The 20,545-nt window shown below is 34.5% G+C and overlaps 1 protein-coding gene across 3 annotated transcripts; it reads left to right on the plus strand.

Annotated features, from left to right (window-relative positions):
* The first annotated feature begins 897 nt into the window (after window positions 1–897).
* LOC150034043 (uncharacterized) lies at window positions 898–14,353 on the plus strand. Of its 3 annotated transcripts, none has more exons than XR_016531678.1 (21): window positions 898–1,014; window positions 1,352–1,576; window positions 1,906–1,996; window positions 2,118–2,195; window positions 2,312–2,602; window positions 2,714–2,911; window positions 3,066–3,557; window positions 4,594–4,755; window positions 4,930–5,259; window positions 5,344–5,426; window positions 5,573–5,677; window positions 6,690–6,918; window positions 8,243–8,605; window positions 9,097–9,198; window positions 10,284–10,427; window positions 11,106–11,194; window positions 11,566–11,648; window positions 11,779–11,894; window positions 11,978–12,063; window positions 13,024–13,610; window positions 13,831–14,237. XR_016531678.1 is itself a non-coding variant. In XM_090316972.1 (21 exons), the coding sequence occupies exons 2-21, from the start codon at window positions 1,374–1,376 to the stop codon at window positions 13,894–13,896; spliced, it is 3,411 nt and encodes a 1,136-aa protein (XP_090173098.1). In that variant the 5' UTR covers window positions 1,000–1,014; window positions 1,352–1,373; the 3' UTR covers window positions 13,897–14,353. The 3 variants fall into 3 exon arrangements, 2 of the variants coding, with proteins under 2 accessions (XP_090173098.1, XP_090173099.1); XM_090316972.1 differs by having other exon boundaries at window positions 1,000–1,014; window positions 13,024–13,123; window positions 13,831–14,353; XM_090316973.1 differs by lacking the exons at window positions 898–1,014; window positions 1,352–1,576 and adding an exon at window positions 1,617–1,641 and having other exon boundaries at window positions 13,024–13,123; window positions 13,831–14,353.
* The last annotated feature ends 6,192 nt before the right edge of the window (window positions 14,354–20,545 follow it).

Here is a 20,545-nt window from a genome sequence, read left to right on the forward strand (position 1 = left end):
TTGCTTAGGGTCTCGTTTCCCTCTCATAAGGGCTTCTCCAGAGCTTTTTGGTCTTTTGCGGTGCAATTTGTCAGTATTTTGATTTGATGTTTCCCTTTGGTTTGGTTCGATTTGTCTCTTAAGTGGTGTTTAGGGCAAAGAACAGAGTTGTGAAGTTTAGGGAGTTGTGAATTTATGGGTCCATGATATAAGGAGTTAATAAGGCTTAAAATTGATTTTTTTTTTTTGTGCGACCCAACTCCTTGGGTCAAATGAGGTTCCACTCCACTCCCCCCAATTCCTTGGGCCAAGATTCTTATATGGGGGCTCTCTAAATTTTTGTGCTTCTTAGTTGAAGTTCTCTCTTTTTTGGCTTTTGTTCTTCATTAGTTGTGTTTGTCACTTATTTTTGTCTTTTGATTGGAGGTTTTGTATTTTGGAGCATTAGTCTCTTTTCATTATATCAATGAAATTTTTGTTTTCGTTTAAAAAGAAGGCGGCTGTCTTTTCCAAATGGTCCGTAAGATGTTTATTCCTTTCCAAATGGTCCGTAAGATCATTTTTTTTTTTGAAGAACTATAATAGCACTTTTAAGAGGCGTTTGATAGGAATCAGTAGCGATTTCCCTTTATTTAACACAGAAAATACTACTATATGCATTATGAGCCTTATAAAGATCTGCTCTCTCCAAAAAATACATAGGATGATAATTACAGACGTGTATCCTTTCTATGATAAGTGATTGGAGGGGCGGTTTAGGCTAGTGACCATCCTCAGGTTTCCATACTACCACCATTTAGAAGGTGTTCTTCCCCATTTTTCCGTAATAGCATTCTTTTAAAAGGTGTTCATGTTTCTTTTATGTTTCTCAGTTCTTCTGCAGATGCATGTGGGAAGAGAAGTACACATGGGGCAGTCTTCTGCAGATGCATTATCATTTGTTGATCAATTCCAAATAAATTGCATATCTTACCAGAAATAGAAGAAAAAAAGATAGAAAACCAGTATCTATGTTCCTAATACGAGACACACATGGTGCGAACCTAGCATAGCTCAACATTTAATGAATCTCTGCTTCCTCTAAGATTCTGTGGGTTCAAATTCTTCTACCTAACATGTGATGTAATATTCTTAAGAAAAAAAAAAATACACGTCGTGGCTCATGTTTGGTTTGTTATTTAATCTGGAAATTTGCTTCTAAGAATTTCACTGTTCAACTTTACTGAATTATGAAATCATTAGTTGTATGGTTAGTAGAACGCCTACCAATGAAGTTATACTGATCATTGAATTTTTTACGACATTGCTCTTTCATTTATCATAATCAAAATTTGGTTTTTAGATTCTAACAAAGTGGCATTTTTTAGAACAGATTAATTGATGATGGCCAGTTAATGGATGCTCTTGCTATTTCTGATCGATTTCTTCGTAATGGAGCGTCTGATTGGTTGCTTAAACTACTGATTGAACGTGATGAAGAGAGAGATTCAATTTTTAGACAATCTCAACATCATGGAAATCCTGGTGTCTGGAGTACTAGCTGGCAGTATTGTCTACGGTTGAAGGATAAACAATTAGCAGCTAGACTTGCCCTCAAGTATGTGATGCCATAGAAAATTTTCTCCCTTTGGTCGTAAACTCTAGCTGATCTCTAGAATTAAGGTGTTTTAGCTTAACTTGCACGCTTTCTGCTTTTTGATTTCTCTAGTAAATACGAGAATGGTTTCATATCATCATTCTTATTATTTTGTTTGTTATAGTTGCCCAATGAGAACATGAACTTCTGACTGCTTTCTGGGACAAATTATTAATTTAAAGAAATATGCTCATGATAGTGCAGCATGTTTTTCAGTCCTCCTTTTATACATGCTCAAAATGCTTTGGGAGCGGAAATATTTTATTTCTAATTCTGAATTTTCATTCCAGGTATATGCATAGGTGGGAGCTGGATGCTGCTTTGAATGTTCTTACTATGTGCAGCTGCCACCTGCCTCAATCCGATTCTCTTAAAAATCAAGTGTGACTCTTAAATTTTAAGTCTGTTTTGGCCTTTGTTGCTTGTTATTTGTGGATTACTCTTCCTGATAGCCAAAACTGTTTCCTTTCTGCTTTTTGGATTAATCAAATGGGAAATGTAGGTCATGCAAGTCAGACAAGCTTTGCAGAAGTATGGCCATATATTAAGTGCTGACGATCACTTTAGCAGCTGGCAAGAGGTCACAAATATATGTTTTAAGAAACTTACATTTTGAGTGGGGAAAGATTCTAAAGTCATTTTTCTTCTAGGATTTTGTATCGAGATTCACCGTTATGCTGTTCTCTTGGACAACAGGTTGAAGTAGAGTGTAAGGAGGATCCTGAGGGCTTGGCTCTTAGATTAGCTGGGAAAGGAGCTGTTTTTGCTGCTTTAGAGGTAGCTGAAAGTGCTGGACTATCTATAGATTTACGCCGAGAACTAAAGGGAAGACAACTTGTGAAGCTTCTGACTGCTGACCCGCTCAATGGTGGAGGTCCAGCAGAAGCTTCACGCTTTCTTTCTTCACTAAGTGATTCAGATGATGCATTGCCTGTGGCTATGGGTGCAATGCAATTACTACCCAATCTTCGCTCAAAGCAACTTCTGGTAATAATTGTATCCTAGTCTAACAGTTAAAACTTTGGCTAGATCTATTTATCCAAATTTACTTTCCATTTTTGGCCCTTAAATATCATTTCCTTTCCATTTTTTCCAAAGGTTCACTTTTTCCTGAAGCGTAGAGAAGGAAATCTGTCCGAAGTTGAGGTATCTCGACTTAACTCCTGGGCCTTAGGTCTTCGTGTGTTGGCTGCCTTGCCACTTCCATGGCAGCAAAGATGTTCATCATTACATGAGCATCCTCATTTGATACTGGAGGTTTTGCTGATGAGGAAGCAATTGCAATCTGCTTCTTTGGTATTACAACCCTTGACTTTTAGTACTCTTCATTCTTTCCTAACATCCCAGAGGCTGTAAATTGTATTCATCTGGTGGAATGCTGAGTTAAGCATTCAAAGACATCTCTTTTATGTTTCTCTGAGATAAAATCTGATGATCTATCCATGTGCAGATTATAAAAGAATTTCCTTCCTTGAGAGACAACAATGTCATCATTACTTATGCCACTAAAGCTATGGTTGTCAATATCAACTCTCCACCCAGAGAACATCGTGTATCCATCTCAGGCACAAGACCTAAACCGAAACCAAGATCAGGAGTGTCTGCAAGGTCATCCTTCACTACAAGCCTAAGTAATTTCCAGAAAGAGGCTCGTAGAGCATTTTCATGGGCTCCTCGAAATAATACTGGGGAGAAGACTGCTCCAAAAGAGCTTTACAGAAAAAGGAAGAGTTCTGGACTCGCACCATCTGAAAGAGTTGCTTGGGAGGCAATGACTGGAATTCAAGAGGATCGGGTATCATCATATTCCACGGATGGTCAAGAAAGACTTCCGTCTGTTTCAATTTCTGAGGAGTGGATGCTAACAGGTGATGCAGAAAAGGATGAAGCTGTTCGTGGATCTCATAGATATGAAAGTGCCCCTGACTTTACTCTTTTTAAGGTATGACAGTGAGCTTGATAAGGAAAATTGGGTTCATTATAGAAGATAAAGGTTACTGCTCAAATATCGTTAGGTCATAGCATCTTTGTTTGTCATACGTGTACAACCTGAAGCTGGTTTTATGAGGTTTGATTGTGTGGGGGCTGGGGGGAGTGGTTAAGGAGCACTTTTTCTTTTTACTTTTTTATGCATCTCTGGAGAACAAATATTTTATTGAAATTAATAGGTCATGGATAAAGGTTTCTATATTTCCTATAAAAAGAACGAAAAGTAATTATAAAATATTAGGAGGATAATGCATCCTGAAAAAAGTACTAGATTGCTTAAGGAGATTCCATTCGATTGGAATGAGCAAAAAGAAAAAAGAAAACAAAGTCAAAATCTAAAGATTTGATATTCTTAGAGGAACTATAGTTTATGTGCTTTCTTGTTTTGATTTCCTTTTTGGAGCTGGTTTGTTAGGTTTAAGTGTGTGCTTTTTGTTGTCTTCTCCTCTTTGTATTTCATCAGTATTTCTCCTTTTGTTTTCTAGCATTTTCTCTTTCCTTTTGAAGATTATTGTATCATTTTCTCTTTCCTTTTGAAGATTATTGTATCCTTACGCATTAGTCTCTTTTCATTTTATCAATGAAAAGTTATGTTTGGTTATATTTCTTTTACCCAAAAAACGGGGAAAAAAAAACACTATAGGTAGAATAGTCGATTTGAACCCAAGCAGCTTCAGCATCTTTAGCTTTAGTTGAAAAAAAAAAAAATGCCTTCACATATTTCTTGTCAAATTAGCCAACAAACTGCAGAAACCTAATAATATTCTTAGACTAAAAATAGGCCAAGGACAAATTTTTACTCAAATAGTTATTAGAATCTTGATATTTACATTCTTCAGTGAATTGTAGGTAGGGTTATTGACCTTTTTTCTTGGATATTGTCAGTATTGTTTTTACTTATCCATGACAAATTTGGTGGTAGAAATTGAAATTCCCTGTGTGTATGCTCTGCTGCACATCTCAGTATATTTTGATTCTTTTATTTGTAGGCGTTGCTTTCTCTCTGTTCTGATGAATTAACATCCGCCAAAAGTGCCATGGACTTGTGTATCAACCAGATGAAGAATGTATTGAGCTCTCAGCGATTGCCTGAGAATGCATCAATGGAAATAATTGGTCGTGCATATCATGCTACAGAGACTATTGTACAGGTTTGTTTTTTGTCATGTCCTTGCCATGATCTGATGATGTTGTGGCTCTCTAAACATATCTTTTGCTTTTGGTAGAGCTCTCCTAAACAATTGCAATTTTGGATATTTTCCTCTGTAAATCACATTATAACTTAATGGGGGTGATTAATAAAAGGATCTTTTCTCTGTGTTCAGGGGCTACTCTATGCTAAATCTTTGTTGAGAAAGCTTGTTGGTGGTACTGACTTATCAAGTAATTCTGAAAAAAGTAGGGATCTTGATGACACGTCTTCAGATGCTGGCAGCTCGAGTCTGGGTAGTCAGTCAACAGACAAGATTTCTTATGCTCATTCTCAGGCCGACACTTGGCTAGTTCGTGCTCAGTTACTTCAAAGCCTCTTGGGGTCAGGAATTGCTGCATCTCTTGATGATATTGCTGATGTGGAGTCATCTGCTCGTCTCCGTGATAGGTTGATTCTGGAAGAGAGATATAGCATGGCTGTATATACATGCAAAAAGTGCAAGGTAATATGAATTTGATATTGTGCCATAGCCATTGCCTTTTGCAACGATGTGAAATATAAACTTCTGTTTTTGTTTATCTCTCAGATTGATGTTTTCCCTGTTTGGAATGCATGGGGCCACGCTTTGATACGGATGGAGCACTATGTGCAAGCACGTGTGAAATTCAAGTATTTACTTTATCTCTTTAAAGGACCTTCTGTTTTGTGGAGTAATCTAAAAAGTTGTCTCAGTTTTAAATAACCATTCGTTTCCATCTGGTTCATAGCAAATTTTCAGGTAACCTTATTTCTGTATTGTCATCAATGTTTCTCAGGCAAGCTTTTCAGTTGTACAAGGGTGATTCCATGGCTTTTGTACAAGATATTATCAACACTATTGAAGGAGGTCCCCCTGTGGAGGTTGCTACTGTTCGATCAATGTAAGACAATATTTTACTTACAATGTTCTTTTTCTTCCTTTTCTTCCGTGGCCCTTTTGCTAGAATTTGAGGAGTAGAAAATAAAAGGCTGATGATTCTATTATAATTTTTTTTAAAACGAGAAGAAGATTGTAATGGAAGATAAATAGGATGCCGTTCTTCTGCATTAAGGGGTTGTACTAGTATGGAACACTGCCTGAAAAATATACTTTTTTTTTTTTTTTAATAATTTGAAATTTGAAATTAGAAATTTTAGTTAAAGAATGACTAGTAAATGTGTCTAATATCATTAAGCAAACTGAATTCACTGCCATCAAACTTCTTATTTTTTGGAACTACATTTTGTTTTTTTTAAAAAAAAAAATCATTTGTGATAACTCAATAGACGAAAATATGGAAAAATGCAACTATATTGGAAATAGTGTCCAAACAACCCGTAGTATTTTTCCATTCATCTCATGTATTTTGCTTGTGCAAGTGGCAGCCATCTCTGACCATTGATTCTTGTAGCTGATTAGTGTTTCCTTGGATACCAAAAATGTCAGGCTAGTTGATGAGATATCTTTACGGTTCTCAGCTGAATATTTATGAAATACAATATAAGATTTTAGATGTCTGCTGTGCAATCTAATGAAATTTGATTCTTTTTGGAAAAACCTTTCTTTGATCAATAAAAAGAAGAACCTGTACGTCTTTCAATTTTTATTTCCCAGTTTCCTCTTCCCCTAATACTTTCTGTTTCATTCAGTTGGTTGTCAATATATGTTGGTACATCCATTTTTACTGTCTTCACTTTCACTTCTTCCCCGCCATCTCTAGTACTAGAACTTGTTCGTTTGACACATGAAGTGTATGTTGTAAAACAATGCTATTCTATATATTATTTCAATGGAACATGTATTGATTACATGACGTAGTTGCTTTGATGCAGTAGATTTATAATTGAGCCTTTTTCTTGAGCATAAATATAAAAAATGTGTTGTTGAAATAACTGATAGAAGTTAAATTCCAGGTACGAGCATTTGGCTAAAAGCGCGCCAACAATATTAGATGATTCACTTTCTGCAGATTCTTATCTCAATGTTCTACATATGCCATCAACTTTTCCACGGTCAGAAAGATCCCGATGGTTTATAGAGTCTGCAAACGATGGTTCACCTTATGGTTTAGAGTTAGACGATGGACCTCGTAGTAATTTGGACAGCATCCGGTTTACTGAATGTCTTAGTTACATGCAAGAAGTAAGCCAAATCTTTTTGTATACATGTTTTAGCTTGTCTGTAATGCTTGGCACTATGACTGCTGTGTGCAATGCTTCTTTCCCTGATATTGTTTCTAATTGTTACTGCCACCGTCTGTCAAGTATAGCATGCGGAGGAAAAATTAGCTTATAGGGGGTCAGCACACCCTGACTTTTTGTATTTTAATAATGATTTGAAGCAGGAAAGATTTGACATTAGGACAGGACATCTGTTTTCACTGTACGATGCACAATATGGGAACAGAAAGCTCACAATATTGGCAGTGAATGACCTAATATGTTTATTGATTAGCATTTTTTTCTTTTGTATATGGATGTTTCTTATTTCTCGAATTTTATAGCTTGTTTCCTTTGCTTTTTCCAAAAAAGATAAAAGAACCAAGTTTCATTTCTTCACATCTCATTAAATGCTTAAACAACCAAATTCATTTGTTTCATTTCTTCCCTTACCGTTATTGTAAGAAATGGAACTTATATAAAGATATGAAAGAATATAAAAGAGCATGGAAGAAAAGGTCCAACAAAAAAGAGCCAAAACCTACCGATGGGTCTCCAATAAAAAGAAAGAAGGCCTAGCTAATAATTATAAAAAGCCTTGGAAGAAAACACCCATAAAGAGGGTTGAATCTAGCGTTATCGCAAATTACTTCCCAAGACCCCTTAGCCCCTCTAAAAATGCTATGGTTTCTCTCAAGTCAAATACCCCACAAAAGTGAAGGGCCTTCTATCTAAGCTTTCATTTGGGCTCTCTGGAAGTAAACAAATAGAAGACTTTTCTTAGATAAGATCTCTAATTTTAGTGTTTTTTTTTTTCTTTTTTTTTTAAAATAATAATAATATTATTATTGTTACTATTTTATTAGTATTTTTAGAATTTTAAGATCGGGGGTCATTCCTTTTTTAATCCTTCTGTAATTAGGCTTAGGTATCCCTCATCCTTTTTGGCTGTGGTTTGCACTCTTGTGGTTAGTATATCAAGCTTGCAAGCGAACTCTGCTCTTGTCTTGAAAGGGAGGGGACAACCCAACCTCCTCAACCATTGTTCAACAATCTTGGTTATGAGCGAAAGAAGCGCCAAACCACTCCGAAAAGTGAACCCTAATCAGCCATAACATAATGGCATGAAGCATCTCCAAAGAATATGATCAAGATTCTCCAATGCGCCTCTGAAAAGAATGTCTCATTGAATGACTATTTCTTTGCATTTTTTTTTTCAAATTTGTACTTTTCTATGACATATCATTTTGAGTTAGATATATTTGAAATAAGATGGGGTCATTGATATGTGCTTTTGTTCTTTGCAGTACGCATGTCAAATGTTGCTTGGCTTTATGTTTAAGCATGGACATTACAGAGATGCCTGCATGCTGTTTTTTCCTCTAGATTCTGTCCCTGCACCTCCTCAACCCACAAGTGTGGGAACTGTCACCTCATCTTCACCTCAAAGATCTGATTCACTGGCAACCGATTATGGGACCATTGATGATCTGTGTGACCTTTGTATTGGTTATGGTGCGATGTCTATTCTTGAGGAGGTGATTTCAGCAAAGTTATCATCTACTAAACCACAGGATGGATCGGTGAACCAATATATGGCAGCAGCACTTGCTCGTATTTGTAACTTCTGTGAAACACACAAACATTTTAATTATTTATACGTGTTTCAGGTACCCTGTTTCCCTTTGCAAGACTTTAATTTTGAGGGATTGGGTTAATGTGGTGTTTACTAAGCTATTTCAGTTCATTTACTTGGTGCCTTCCTATTGATTGTATACAAATTGGTAGCTAATGGCACGTAATGGAGCATAACAGTAGTTTGCAATTTTATATGTGCTGACCTTGCTGAACTATCTAGTATAGTACTCAAATACTGGCGGTGGGACAAAAAGAACAATGAAGTTACTATCTTGATAAGTTGACTGAAGAATGACTTAAGTTATCATACTCGTTAACCATAAACCTGTTGCTCCCGAAATTGAAATCGATTTAAGTTTTGAATGTGTTTTCTAAACTCGCACCATCTTGAAGGAGAAAAGTGACCAACCATCATTAAAAACAACGAAACTAGAGATAAATCGATTAGTGAGCTTGTCTTTTAGCTTTTTCCCCCCCTTTCAGCTTGTCTTCAAATTTCTTATTGTTTCTCTTTATGTTACAGGTATTAAAACAGGATCATGTTGCTGCTGGGCTTTGCTGTATCCAGTTGTTTATGAATTCTTACTCACCAGAGGAAGCAGTCAAGCATTTAGAACATGCAAAGGTATATCTGAATTTTATTTCCTGCTCATGCTACTTGTTCGACCTTATTCTAATGTTGGATCTTCTTTGCTTTGGTGTTGGGTTGAGGGCCTCTTGATTGTGTTTGAGTCATTTTATATTTAGCAACTTTGAAATCATCATCGGAACTCAAAATAGGGAAAGAATGTCTATTTTATTTCCTTCCATAAATTATGTAATTATATTAATGCAGCAGCAAAAGGGCTGAATTAATCTTGCCTACATATACTTGATACATATTGTGGTTGTTTCGTTTAGGCAAACTATATTAATCTTGCCTACATATACTTGACACATATACTTGAACATGTTCGGTATCTATTCAAACATTATTTTCTTGAACATGTTCGGTATCTATTCAAACATTCATTTCATATTTTTTAAGCACATTATTGAAAAACCCATTGACTTTGAAATTCCTTCTTGTTTAAAAATGATATATGTTTTAAGAAATGTATGTTGAAATAAATGTGTCATTGCCGTGTCTGTGTCTTAAAAAAATGACGTGTTGCCGTGTCCGTGTCTCGTATCCGTGCTTCTTAGACTACAAGCACCTTTAGATCACATTAACTTAATGGAATTTTGGTTCCCAAACCAGTAATGCATATTGATAGACAGGTTTGATTTTTCCACTCCATAGCTCTACAGTACATTATTGGATAGATAAGTTGCGTAGGAAGCTAGGATACGATCTTTAATGACTTGATGGGCAGTTGAAGGTTGAGTGAGGTTGGATGTGTGAAATCATATTGGCATTTTATTGAAACGGAAGCATGATGTGCCCATTCTGTATGTTAAACTGACCTGTAAATATTCAATTGATGGTTAGAATGACAACGCTTATTTAGAATTTGAGCATTCCAAGTCTGTAAATCTCAAATAAACTAAAGATTACTGTATAGAAATTGATAGCTATCATAGTATAGAAAATGGAAATTTTTTGTATTAGGTTGGTGGTGATGGAAATTTGTTGGCTTGAATTTTGACATAATTCTTCTGAAACTAAACCACGCATAAAAATGCAAAACTAATTTTAGCTTTGTTATTCAATTGCCATTTTAAATACAGATGCACTTTGATGAGGCACTATCAGCACGACATAAAGGTGGAGATTCTACTAAGCCTATGGTAAAGGGAGTTAGAGTGAAAAGTGCCTCTGAGAAGCTCTCTGAAGAAGGACTTGTCAGGTTTTCTGCCAGGATTTCAATCCAAGTAATGTCTGCCATCTAAAGTGGATGTTATTGTCTTTCTTCTGTCGTATAATGCTAAAGCATAGTTTTAAGTGTAGCATTAGGGCAATATGAATGGATAAATTCTCAAATAACTTGTGATAATTTGTTTGGTCAGTGGTTAACAATCAACATAAAAAATTTATTCATTGGAAAACTCAACTCTGTATTTCTCACTCAATATTTGCATTCAAGTTCGGAAAAATTAAATATATTTCATCCTCAACAGTTCTCGCACTTTTACTTCGTGAGAAAAATCATGAGATTCTTTGGTTGTTATTAAAGAAGAAATTGCTGGTCTCCTATAAAAAACACTTCATTGATGAATGAAATTATCCAAAGAGGTACAAAAGGGAGAAGCATTAAAGTTACAAAGAATCCCAAAGTAAAAGGAGGAGAAGACAACCCCGGTGGTAACAAAAGATGAACATAAGAGGAGGGGGAGCCCATACATAATGGTCAAATACATATAGATAGATTCCTTATCCAAAAGCAGATAAAAGATGGATGTTTGTTCGTTATGATACTAGTTAAAAGTTAAGATCACGTGGACTTTGTTTTAGCAGCAGTATATAATGTTTCTCTGTGCCAAGTCATTGGTGGAGGTGTAATTTGTACAAGCAATTCTTAAAATCTTCTTGTGGGTTTTTGACATTTTTAGGTGGAAGTTGTGAAGTCATTCAATGATTCAGATGGACCACAATGGAAACATTCACTCTTTGGAAATCCAAATGATCCTGAAACATTCAGGTTTTATTACTTTCATCAACAAGGTTTTATTTTCATTATACTAAAATGCAGTAAGCCAGTAACCACATGACTCTTGATCTTTTCATGCAGAAATATATTATTTCCAACTTGGGAATGGTTTTTTCCCCTTTAAAAATAAATAATAAATAAAAAAGAAGTAAAATCTTATTGCAAAGTGTGGATCATAATATCTAGAGATTAAGATTAGAGTCCCATGCTGAGACCCTTGTCCTTTTTTCTATCATTTTACTCAAGCAAGGTGTGTTCTGACTTCTAAGAAGATAAAGGACGATGTGCTTTAAATACTTTGTGGAGTCGTATAGCTCACAAGAAGCAAATGAAGAAATTCAATTGCTGTTTTGCTTTTTCAGGAGAAGATGTAAGATTGCTGAGACCCTTGTGGAGAAAAACTTTGATTTGGCCTTCCAGATTATATATCAGTTTGGTCTTCCAGGTAGTAATTGCATTGTGTAGGCTGGGCAACTTTTTCTTTTCTAATTATTAAGATTGTGCTATAATTGTGTTTCCAAAAAAAAAAAAAAGAAAAAAAAAACAAAACTTGAACACCGTCTTGCCACCTCCAGCTGTTGATATATATGCTGGTGTTGCTGCATCGCTTGCTGAGAGGAAGAAAGGTGGTCAGTTGACAGAGTTCTTCAGAAATATCAAAGGCACCATTGAGGATGGCGATTGGGACCAGGTAACGAAATTGTACTTTTGTTCTACTGTGTAACATATTGGAGAATGTGTATGTTTTAATTATACTTGTTCTTGGAATGGTAGGTTTTGGGAGCAGCGATAAATGTATATGCTAACAAACACAAGGAGCGGCCAGACCGTCTCATAGATATGCTGACTAGCAGTCACAGGTAATCATTTTGCTCTTCATTCCGATATGTGTCCGTGTGTAAAAAAACTGTCATGACCACTTTATGAATTTATAATTTTCTTTTTATTAGAGAATTTCATTATTAGCATGACATTACAAAAAAAGGGGACAAAACTCCATCCAAAGGAATTGAAAAGAAGAGAGTTCATAATATAATTGTTAGAGGGGAGATCTTTTCACTTGGGATGTAGCCAAGAAGGATAGAGAATCAGAAAAGGGGAATCAAAAGGCTTCTCCTTGTCTTGAAAATTCTGCAAATTTCTTCATTCCATATCGACCAAATGAAGGCTCTGTTGGATTATGGCCCAAGAGCCATGCCATGCACGTTCGAATGTTGGGTTTATGTTTCAAAGACTGCCCTGTTAACCCACAGAGGCATCCTAGTCTCACAGAGACATCCTTTTTGCACCGAAGTTCCCCCCCACAAATAGGACTTTGTTAGGAAGTAGCTCGAAAAGGGACAGAGGAAAGGAGATTGGCATATTGTATATTGGGTGGGACTAGAGAACAACTATTAGAATTTTGAGGGAGGTTTCTCTGTACGTTAAGATAATTTATATTCCCATGAAAAATCTAGATGGCAGGAGTACAGTAACCACATATGATAAATGGATTTGTAAGCTTTATTGAGCTTGTAAAGTAATTACTCAACAATTTTCTATTACCACATTGACTTTCTGCCTATACTAAGGGCCGAAGAATTCACTTTAATAAAATTTTGAGTCCATTACTTTGTTAAATTTCCTGCATTCATTCTGTCATCGATGCTGGGAGTGGAGATGATAATAATTCATCCTCAATTATAGTATGATTTTCACAAGAATGATCGATGATATGAACCATTGAAGAAGTTATTATGTTTCTCATCATGCATTATTTTGAATTTTCATAATCCATACAATTGCTTCAAATCCTTATGGCACTCATCTCGTACATACAGAAAAGTTTTGGCTTGTGTGGTCTGCGGCCGTCTCAAAAGTGCTTTCCAAATCGCTTCACGAAGTGGAAGTGTTGCTGATGTTGAGTATGTAGCTCATCAGGTCAGGCATCTTGAGCACATCTATTAAGGAATTCTAATTTGAACTGAGTTTTAGTTTGATCTCGGCCAGGAATCTGATGACCATTATTTTTCTTACCTTACTTTCCTTCCTACCCTTTATATACGTTGAAGAAACTTTATATACTCTCTCTAAAAGTACCAGGTGTCTTTTTTATCTGTTTTTAAAATTAATTTCTCAAGCCAGTTTCGACCATTGAAATCTTTAAAAAGTGTATGTAATTCGTCTGAACACTTTTTACCACTCGTTAAAATTTAAACCAAACACCACCTGTCGTTCAAGCATGATATGACATATATATATATATGTTGCCGGTTTTTAAAATTGTTAATTCATGCAACCTGATAATTCTTGTTTGATTTTATTATTATTTAAACGTGAGTTCTTTAAATGCATTGAATTTGTTTATTGTTTGAGATAGATTTGGGACAAAGGAAAAAGAGAGAAATTATTCAATATATACATTATGGTAAGTAAATTGATCGACTATATGGCTTAGTGGCAATGATGTCTGTATTACTATACCAACCACCTTTTCTTGTTCTCACACACTCACATGAATTTAACGTCACGTCTTTTGTTTTTCCTTGTGATGTTAATGTGAATGTTGACCAATGTGAAGATTATAGCGCTTTGGATGCTTGATTTAGAAACAGTAACTCAAGTTGAGCTGTCCGTTTCTCTTTCAGGCATTGCACGCAAACGCCCTCCCCGTGCTTGATATGTGTAAGCAGTGGTTGGCACAATACATGTAATCAGCTCAATCGAATAGGTTTTTTCGTTCGGCCTTCATCGTGTAGTCTCTAGCGACTTCTCTGCAATCATTTACTTGGTTCAACATCAATTGCTTTGGTAGTTCCGGTAAGATGGAGCTTGTTTTTGCTTGGGATACTGCTTGAGGTGACTTAGAAGAAAAGTCAGATTCGCTTAATCACTTCGAAATACTGGTTAAATTGTTCCGGGAGTTCGCAGTTATTCCTATGTTTTGTGTACATGTAATTATATTTGTTGGACATTTTTTCGTGCTCCAGAATGAGGCTATTTATTGTAAGCTAAATAGGTAATGTTATATGTAGAATATATATATTATCCTGAATCTCCTTTTAGTAAATTATTACAGCTTTGAGAGGCAAGAGTAGGCAGAGGAATGTGGCACTCCACTTTGTAAATGAAATGTTTTGAGAATTAAATTCTTTTCTTATCTTGTCATCACCTTCAGAGATTGGTTGGGTCTACATTTTGCCAAGTCATAATGTCTGTTTCTTGTATTTAAATAAAAAATATATATATTTCCCTTGTATTTGCAACTTGCAACAATATATTATTGTATACTCCAAAGTCAGCTTTTGAGTCATCAATGTAATTAAATTAGGTTAAGATTTATTTATGGCTATATATATATTGTTTAGTTTATTCAACTGTGCATACCTCATTTGGTGTTTTTTAGTATAATAATGATGGAGATGGAAATCAAACCTTCAATCTTTTGGGTAAAAAGGCCCGTCTTGGAAGTGCCTTTTGTATTTTTTGAATTGAGTTTTCAATGTTAAAATTTTGTTGTAATTGAAATATATGAATGGAATTTAATTTGTACACTTTTTTTTTTTTTTGTAATGAGTAAATAAATTATTTATTTAATAAAATAACTTCTAATAAAATAAGAAGCTATTTTATTTGATATTTAGATTGCGTAACTTAATCTAATAAATAAGATCCAACATTATTTAATGTAATTTGAATAGTACGTGGTCAAAATAGTGTACATCACAGGTTTCATAGTTTTTCAAATAATCAATGATATTTTATGAATATTTTATTATTAAATATTATAAAATAATAATTATATGGTTGGAGGTGGCAAAAAAATTTTGATTTCTTATTAGAATCATTGTTTTATGTTGCCAAGGAAGTTTGAGGTAATAACAGGTTTGTGATGTTTTTAGATGTTCTGGATCGCACGTGCACTACATGTTGAGTTGTATGTCTTAAAACTTTTATGATTTTAAACATTTTCTATTATCAATAAAGATGTTATTGACGTTTATTCAACAAAATTGTTGTTGAACATATAAATTGCACTTATAAAGACTAAATTCATTCATGATTATTATATGAATACTTGAACATTATGTAGTGACATAAAGATGGATCAAGTTCGAGTAGATAGCTAAAACGGTCTATAGTATATGAATAAGGTTGAATACTTTATTTTGGTAACACTATTAGATGCGGTCTGCTTTGTAGATAACACAAACGATGTGATCCTGAATCGTTCATATGGAGACATGAGAAGTGGGGGCGTCCTATACAATGAGTTTGTATAAGATCGAACCAAGAAATGAGTCACTCTTACTTTATAAACGTTGTCTATTGTTTAAGATTGACTGTTTCGAATAAATGATCTAGGTAACTCGATCTTAATCTTGAACTAACTATGAACTCCTGTATATTCAGGATTATCCTTAGATTTGCATAGGTGAGAGTTGGCTTAATAGCCTCAGTTCAATAAACCTCCCATTTCAGGAGTAAGATCGAGTAGATAGTTGGGGACATAGATTGTAAAACGGAATTCACACCTACCCAAATTAGGGATAGGAGAAAGGTTGTTCTTTTAAATATTGAATACAGGTCTTGAACAAGGGGTCCGACCCTCTCATTGATCCGAGATGGATTTGGCTTACTGATTGGATCACAAACCAATTGTTCATTAGAGGATCGGTGAGATTTAAGGAGAAAGATGTAATTTCGAGGGTATAACAACATTTGACAAAACTGTTATTACAAACAACCTGTGAATGGTCGACTTACTGATTATGGTTAAATTAAGTAGACAGAAGTATATCTACAGTGAAGAGAGTGTAGCTATCGAGTTATAGTGGTGTGACTCGATAGTTAACGACTATTGATTAATTAGGTCTAAAGAGTTTAACTAAATTAAACTCAAATCGTTGGAGTATGATCTGTACGTCCATAAGGTCCTTCTACTAGCTCATAAAACTTTAACACTTTGGATGAGTGAATTGAGTGATTTTGAAATGTTCAAAATCAAATTTAAGATTTTCAATTTGAAATGTTCAAATTGAATTTAGGGTTTTCAATTTGAAGTATTCTGATTTTCAATTAGGGTTTGGATAATTATATTCGAATATAATTAACGTTTAATTTTGTCGAAATTAAAAGAAATTGAAGAGTTTAAAATATTTAAATATTGATTACAGGAATAGGATTCATATTTGAAATTAGGTGTTTGATTAATTTAATATTTGATATTAAATTATTGTTTAATTAATTAAATTTGTTTAATTAATAAAAATCAAATTTATTTTCAATTTTCAAATTTTCAAATTCAATTTTGAGAAATTGAGATTTTATATTTGATTAATTTTGAATTCATCAAAGAGCAATTGAAGATTATTATTTAGAAAATTAGAAAATTAAATTTGATAGTGGAAAGTTCCAAATTGCTTTGTTTTGAAGTGGATTCTTTCTAATATAACACCTAGCCCATTTGCAAGGTCAAATTGAAGTGTCAATCAGCATTATGGCTGATTGCTTGCATGCATTAGATACATCAATACTTCATTATAGAATGGAAGCGTTTGATGCTTGCTAAAAATTCAAAATTTCTGCAGAAAATAGTTTATTGGATTTAGACTTTATGAATGCAATTAATAGATTCAATAACAACTTTATTGATAATCGAATATGTTTAACTTTATAAACTACGAGTTTTAGGACATAAAACCCAACATAAATTACAGCATGCTTCAAAGTAAATGCAAGGGATCGAGAAAACAATACCTTTGAATAACCCTTTCTTCAAATATTTCCCTCGACCAGTCATGAACACAACGAGAAATTGGAACTTCCTCGATCACCAGTGAGTAAAACTCGATCCTCGATCCTTGAACAGAACTCGACACCACCATAAGATTACCTTGGTATTCTCGGTGTGAGAATCCAGAAGTTGTAAGCTATGTATGATTTTGAATAGAGGGAAGGAAGAATGGAAGGAGTAAACGATCGAGTATTGGACAGAACAACCGTGTAGCAATTGGAAGTCTATCGCATAGACTCGACACTCGATTGGTAGTAAAAGGCACTATCATATAGTGAACTCGATACGATCGTTTAATCTCTCAAAATTTATCTGATAACTTACTTCTCTTGGAATGAATAATGAAAAACCATTTTTCATCTTTATCCCACAATTTCCATAAACCGTCTAAAACCACCCACTAAGGTCGGTTCTTGGAGAAAAAGAAAATTAATTATCTCATAATTAATAAATTATAAATAAATACAATAACTAACTTATCATATTGTATTTAACCTATAGTTTTAATATTGCATCATATGCAACATATAAACCATAGTTCTTTTTCTCTTTTATGACATTTAATATAAATCATATTTATATTAATTCCTCCAATCAAATAATGTATCAAATATATCATTTCAATTATATCATATATAATTGAATTAATTTAATTATATCATATATAATCAAATTCCCTCTTGTTAATTTGAACATTTCAAACTAACCCAAAAACTGATTCTCAACTTGAATTCATTGAGCTACCAAGGGGACCTTTAACTTGAAGCTCCAACCTTACGTGAATAACTAACTAAATTCTTTAATCGCGATATCCACCATCCATTAACCGTCGGGCACTCCACTAAAGATCGACAACTGCACTCTTCGCACTACATATATATTTCTGTGTCTATTGGATATAACCAATCAACAGTATGATGACTTTTCACAAATCGCTCGTAAGTACAACTGGGCCAATTTACCATTTTCTCCTGTAGTTACATCTAACTTCTTAAGTACCACTGATTCCTCTAATGAACAATACATCATAGTCCCACTATAATTAAACTCTTCTTGGGCTAAGAGAAGGTGTGACGTCACATTGTTCAAGCCCCGAAATCAGCCCATAAGGGAGTAATTTATCTATTTACCCCTGCTTCGGGGAGGGAGTGAATTCTATCTCGTGTAGTTGAGTTCCCAACTCCTCAATCAAACGAATCCCCAAAATGGTAGGCTTGTTGAGTTGGCGATCTGACCACTCTCACCCATACAAATCAAAGGACCGCCCTCATAGGCAAGAGTTCACAACTCACTCAGGATTAAGGTCATGTTACCTATGGTCATCCTAGTGAAATGAAAGTCTCAATTATGAACGACGTTATATAACGAGACTAAACATTTCGTGGTTTGGTCTTATATAAACTCTTTTGTATAGAGTATCCACGCTCACATGTCTAATACATGAATGATCAGGATCAGATTATTTGTAGTACTTTACAACATTTGTAACACCTACAAAGCGGGTCACACTCGTAATGTCACCAGGATAAGGTATCCCTCCTTTATCCATATACTACAGACCATTTAGGTTATCACTTAAAGCACGATCCACTTGTATGTCTCCATATACATGCTTAAGTTACAACGATAACCAAGGATCTTAGTTTATTGATTTATGGTAATGCAACTAAAATATCTTATATTTCGTAGACTAAAGTGAATAAAATATCATATATTATACATCACACAATGTTTGTTCATACAAGTGTTTATAAACTACAGAACCCTACGAGATTTAGGGCATAAACCCCAACAGGAGCATGTTACATGCATTGGATATATGTTATAAATAGTTATAATATATAGTTTGCATGCTTATGGTTTCTAAAATTTAATATAAATATTATATTAAAGTTTGAATACCTTTGATGTATGTTATGGATGCAAAGCACATCTATTATTTTATAAGTTGTTATAAAATTGGATTAGACATTAAAATCCATAACAAAGATAAGTTGCATGCTCACATAGATTAACCACTTGTTTTAATAGTTAAAATAGGTTGTTATCTAATAAAACACGGTTATAAAATCAACCGGTATATAATCCTGTCTAAGGCTGGAGGTATTTAAGTTGACGGTCTACGAAAGATCTTCTACATGGGGATTATGACCGAATAATTGAGCATTGTTAACCGATTTTATGAGCATGCATGAGCGATGTGAGGTAATAAAATCGATTTATCACCTAGACATCGTAGGTTAAATCCATTTATAAACGTTATACTTGAATAAACCACATAAACTTAGGTTGTTTAATTAGCCGGAATAACCCTAAGTACAAGTATACCCGAATAAGTAGAACACTTCAGTGGGAGATTAATAAACATATATGATATATTGTTACAACACTTCAGTGGGAGATTAATAACATATGCGATATGTTGTTCTTAGCTCTCACATCCCTAAGAGTTCACATCGTGAGATTCATGCTTCACTTCGTGTCACCCTGGGAGTGACCTCCATTTGAAAAGTGTTTATATGAGTCAATATCAAGGTGAATAGGGGAAGTAATTCATAGTAAAATTAAATATATACGATATATTGATTTTAACTCTCACGTCCCTAAAAGTTCACACCGTGAGATTCATGCTTGATCTCCATTCGAAAAGTGTTTGCATAGGTCAAGATCAAGGTGAATTGGGGAAGTAGTTCATAGTAAGTGAGTGAAGGATATGTGTCAACGTGTCCTGCAGTCTCTTCCATTAGTTTGGACTATGAGATTCTTATGTTGCGCCTGTTATCATTTTTAGGCGGCATTAACTAGTCGCTAACCACGGTATCCCCTTGAAGGGTTGTAATATAGGATTCAGAACAACTCAAACTCCAGAAATAGATAGGATTTCTTAGGTCCATTCCCAACCTTGACTCTCCAATTCGGTAGCATCGTTAGGGCCGACCTCTAAAGTCTGAAAAATCGAGGGTTACACTTACAGAGTTACTAAGTGTTAGTAAGTTCTGACAAAAAACAGTAACTAAATAACTATAGGAATAAGAGTTATTCTGGAGATAGTATTTAGTCAAGAATGTCTTGCTTTAGTGAAGGAGTATTTGTTTGCCCCTCGGTAGCACTTATTCTAATTCACTATAGTATCGTTGCAAATAAATAATGAAATTTGGGTACATTATTACTTTTTGCTAAAATGAAATTGTATTTAATTGAAATTTACTAATTACAATTCGTTTAAAATTTCAGCATGTCGAATTTTTCAAGATTACACGCTTTCAGTTTAGTTAACAGTGAATATACTAACAAATGATGATTCAAATTTTGTTTTAATAGAGGAAAGTCCTCTATCTCCCAACTCGTTGACAAATCAAAAGATCTTAAACAATATAGATGAGAATACGAAAGTAGCATGACAAAGTAAATATGATTTGCTTGTCATCGAGACGTGCTTAGTTGAAAATGATAAAAAGACCTGGATAGTAGATTCAGGTACCATTAATCATATCTATACTTTCTTTTAGGAAACTAGTTCCTAGAGACAGCTTACAAAAGGTGAAGCAACCTTTAAGGTAGGGACC

The sequence above is a fragment of the Benincasa hispida genome, chromosome 9 (genome assembly GCF_027475165.1).
Source record: "Benincasa hispida cultivar pf3 chromosome 9, pf3_genome.v1.1, whole genome shotgun sequence".
Classification (NCBI taxonomy): Eukaryota; Viridiplantae; Streptophyta; class Magnoliopsida; order Cucurbitales; family Cucurbitaceae; genus Benincasa; species Benincasa hispida.